We start from the raw sequence: 4,593 nt of genomic DNA on the forward strand, positions 1-4,593 counted from the left end.
AGGAATCTAACACAAAGTTTACTTGGTTTACTTATTTGCAGGAAATGAAGTTTGCCACGGCCAACACCAACTCCAGTGATAGCACAACAAGCAATGCAAAGGTAGTAACTACATGTATGTATTTATAATTACAAATTACATATAAAATAATGCATTAAAAAAAATTGTATACCTTTAATTTACAGCAAACATATGAAGCATACACATGTACAGAAACATCGGGAAACAAAATCATCGATCAGCAGGTACGTACTTTTGATTTCAAAAACAGTACACACTTTGTTATATGTGGAAATAAACATTAAAATATCTAAACATCTGGAACACCATCTTACAAAAACTGATGCACAATATGAATGTTATGAATTCAGGAATACAGAGAAATGGGAAGTACAGACGAAGAAACAAGTGCCTCAAAGGAAACAAATCAAAAAGAAGCTTATTCATCATCGCAGAAACACAAAGACAGAGATTCAAACTCGCCTCTGAGGAACAAGCTACCAAACAAGAAACTAAATAAGAACTGAAGGTTGATGATCCTGAAATATATCCACATCCTCCATCAAAGATGGAAGAGGAAATGGAGATGATGTTCAGCACAGATGACTACCCAGCAGTTGAAGAGATTATCAGTGCAGCTACACCAAAGGAAGGTGAACGTTTCAAAACAAGAGACGATGCATTCTACAGATACGCTCTGTATGCAAGAAAGGAAGGATTTGCAGTGAAGAAGTTCAGCAGCAAGAGATCAGGAAAAAACGGAGAAATTTACATGCAAACGTTTGCATGTAACAAGGAAGGATGCACAAACACAGATGCCGAACCATCGTCGCACAGGAGAACAAACATACCATCAAGACTGATCAGAAAGCACAGATAATTGTAAAACAATTTGATGGATATCGGTACATCAAGAAGGTTCACTTAGAACACAACCACCCGCTGGAACTAACAGACTATCTCATTAGGTTTGCACACTGTCACAAAAGGATGACTGATCTCGACAGGAGATTAATTCATCTACTACGATGGGACGTTCGCCACCAAGGAAGATGATGTTAATCTTCCGGTCGATCAGAGGGAAATTCCGTGGAATACCCTTCGATGTTGTTGATCTAAGCAACATAAAGAGTCAACAACAACAAATAGAGAAGGACCATGACATCCAGAAGTGCCTGGAACGCTTCAAGACACTCCAAAAACAAGACCTGGTTTCTATCATGCCATGGAAATAGACAACAGAAAAGAGTTCGGAGCCTGTTTTGGATGGACGCAATGTGCGTAATGAACTACAAGCTGTTCGGTGACTACATATCTTTCGACACAACTTTCAGCACAAATAAGTATGGCTTACCATTTGTTCCTATAGTTGGGGTGAACAATCACGGCTCCACAAGATCTTGTTTGCCGTTGCTCGCTAAAGGATCAAACAACAGATACATTTATATGGGTACTGGAAACATTTGTTCAAAGCCATGGGTGGAAAAGAACCAAAGACAATAATAACAGACCAGTGACAAGGCAATGAAGAAAGCAATAAAAACAGTTCTAAAGTCCACAACACACAGAACCGCTACTACCACATCGTGACCAAGATGAGCCGTAAAGAGAGCACCTTCTTTGCAAAAAATACAGGGCTGTCGGAAATGCTAATGTACATTGCAAAGAACGCATTCACACCAGCTGAGTTCGAAATGGGATGGAATAAAGTGATAGAGGATTACAATGCTAGCGGAGAAGAACACCTAAGCAAGTTATTCAGGATAAGACACAGGTGGGTACCAGCATACTTCATGGATAAATTTTTCCCATTCTCATCAAGCACAGGAAGGAGCGAGAGCACAAATAACATGTGGAAATGCTATAGCCAAAGACACAGACACGATAACAATGTTCCTTGAACAATATGAGGTAATACAAGACAAGTGCTTATCTGCCCTGGACAAGAAGAAGCTCACATCAACACTGAAAACAGCAAAATTAGTAACAAGACATCCGTTTGAGAAGCAAGCTCTTGAACAATTCACAAATGACATATTCGAGAAGTTCCAGATTGAGATCACAAACAACACGGCATTCAAGGTAGATGGATCACTTGAACCTGGTCGCCACCTGCGGCTGAAAAGAATAGTGAAATTCTACAACCACATGGAATTCAAAAGGGAGTTGTTTGACGTCACATTTGACGATGAAAAAAAAAACTTCATGTGTTCCTGCAAAAAGATGCAGAGGGATGGTATACATTGCTGCCATGTAATAAAAGCAATGGTTCACATGGAGATCAATGATTTGCCAGAGAGTTTTGTGATTAAAAGATGGAGAAAAGACATAGACATGGAACTCGCAACATTAGGAAATGTCGCAGATGCTTCTTGCGGAGACGAAACACTAAAGTTTGCCGGTGTGATGAGCCATATGGCAGAACTTTGCAACAAAGCGTGCCCAAATGACAAAGCATACAATGTCATGATTCAGTGTATGCGTGATATGGAAACAAAAGTGCTGGCAGCAATAAGAGAAGATGAAGGAGCTAAAAAACTTCATGACGAAGAAGCAGGTAGCAACGAAACATTGCGTGACCCACCAATGTCCGACAGAAGAGGAACAAAAAGAGGGGACAGAATGATGCCAGGTTCAGAAAAAGACAGAAAACTAGACAAATAAAATGCGGATACTGCAAGAAATCAGGTCACAACAAAACAGGATGTGGAGAACTGAAAGCAAAAATTGCAGCAGAGAGGCAAAGACAGCAAGAAGACAAGCAAAGAAGAAGAAGCAGAAGCAAGAAAGATCACAGAAAGATATACAAGCAATACAGCACAGAATCAATCAAGCAACAGACACACAAATAACGATAGTAACACAACAGAGAGAACAACACAACCAGGAAACACTTACGGTATGTACTACCACAACGGAAGAATAAGATGCAACTTGGAATATCTAGTATTTGGTACAGAAAACACATTAACAAGGTAAGTGTGCCCATGAAGTTTCTTTGCCAGTGATGAAAACCTACTGATGCAAATAATCTGCTTTTCCCTACAAATTAACATAAATTTAAAATATATTTATTTGCAGACGTCGACGATGAACAAAGGATATCAAAAGGAGAGCAACAAAAGTAGGAATCACTCAAGGAGGAAGCCACATGAATATTTAGAATATATGATACAGACAATGGAATGAATATGTAACGTTATTATGTACTTCATTTCCTTATTTTGTACAATCAAGTTCACTTCATTGACTTCACTGGACGAAAAAAGGATAACCATTGTAAAACAGTTCTTACTTTCGAATTCTTCAATCTGTTCGCGAACGAAACTTGCCAAATAATCAGGAGAATCATAAGTGAGCATCATTCCGGCGAAGAACCTGTCGAAAACTTTCGATGTCACCTGAAAACACGAAACAACACAATGGTTAATGATCTTCAACAAGAATGCACAAGCTCCAAACGAAAAAGTACACAACGACTAAACAAAAAGATGCACAAGTACTAAAAACAACCATTGACATGTACTATTTATACAGCGAACAAGTACTAAAAAACTGCGTTAAATACTATTGAATAAAACTATGTACACAACACACTACCTACCTTGAATACATCTGGGTAAAAATTAGCCTTGAATATCCAAATAAACCTCATTGCATAGATACCACAAATACGCCTCGCGCTTGTCCTAATGGTCAAAAAGAAAGAAACAATTAAATCCAAACACAAGAAACAAAATAAAATCATAGTTCACATTAAGGAAAGATGATTACTACGAACAAGAAGGGGTGCCACAAACTTTTATCTTGAACGATGAGATATTTAATCTCTCGACACCATGAAGATAATCGTAAAGTTTCTTAAATGATTTGCACTGAAAGAATAAAAAATAAAAGTTATTGTTGTCATGTGTAAATAATTATTTAATTAGCTAGATTACAACGAAAACCATACAATTCTTTGAGTAGAAGCCATCCGAGCTTCAACAACTCCAATGAGCTAGACACTCTAAATTTCCTGAAATGGAAGTCGACAAAGATAACCCACCAATGGCTGTAATCGCAACAAGTAATGTAGACCTGTTTGAAATTAAACAATCACACGAGAAATAAGAAAGCATCCACGATACTTGTAGTAGAAAAAATATAAGCGCCAAACAAAACATGACAAACATGCCTCTTCCCTATCCAAACTATAGTACTTCAGATCATGTTCACCAAAGCTTGGCAAAAGAAGATGAATAGGGTCAGCCTCATCCACATCAAGAATATGCTGGAAAAAACAACAAGAAGATGTTTAAAAAACTAAATGCTAAAAACATTTAGTTAAAAAATAAATAAATCTAAAACAAATACACATGACGTACCGCCAAAGAGCTCGGAATAAATAAGAAATCAAGACCATCATCAACGCACTTAACAAAAACATCCATAATGAAGGATCCATGAAACCACCACCCTTCATAGCAAGGTAGAAACTATGCCACCTGACAGGACTTACCACCAACTTCAAGTATTTTCTCGGAACTGCAATTGTTAAAAACAACAAGAATAAACATCCGTATATACAAAAATAGATGAAAAATAGATGGA

General features: G+C 37.7%; 1 protein-coding gene across 1 annotated transcript; it reads left to right on the forward strand.

The window, feature by feature from the left end:
* The first annotated feature begins 568 nt into the window (after positions 1 to 568).
* Positions 569 to 2,664, forward strand: LOC139837910 (protein FAR1-RELATED SEQUENCE 3-like). The gene is made up of 4 exons (XM_071827228.1): positions 569 to 699; positions 816 to 918; positions 1,569 to 1,709; positions 1,828 to 2,664. Exons 1-4 carry the CDS (start codon positions 569 to 571, stop codon positions 2,662 to 2,664), a joined length of 1,212 nt encoding a protein of 403 aa, XP_071683329.1.
* Positions 2,665 to 4,593: the final 1,929 nt, after the last annotated feature.

The sequence above is a fragment of the Lolium perenne genome, chromosome 3 (assembly GCF_019359855.2).
Source record: "Lolium perenne isolate Kyuss_39 chromosome 3, Kyuss_2.0, whole genome shotgun sequence".
In the NCBI taxonomy this organism is placed as follows: domain Eukaryota; kingdom Viridiplantae; phylum Streptophyta; class Magnoliopsida; order Poales; family Poaceae; genus Lolium; species Lolium perenne.

Bases quoted from the DNA above. Each gene is read 5' to 3' on its own strand.
- LOC139837910 (XM_071827228.1), top strand. From the start codon at position 569: ATGGAAGAGGAAATGGAGATGATGTTCAGCACAGATGACTACCCAGCA. The intron at 919-1,568 runs GTTCACTTAGAA...CACAACACACAG, and splicing joins GATATCGGTACATCAAGAAG to AACCGCTACTACCACATCGT. The intron at 1,710-1,827 runs GTGATAGAGGAT...CATCAAGCACAG, and splicing joins TCGAAATGGGATGGAATAAA to GAAGGAGCGAGAGCACAAAT.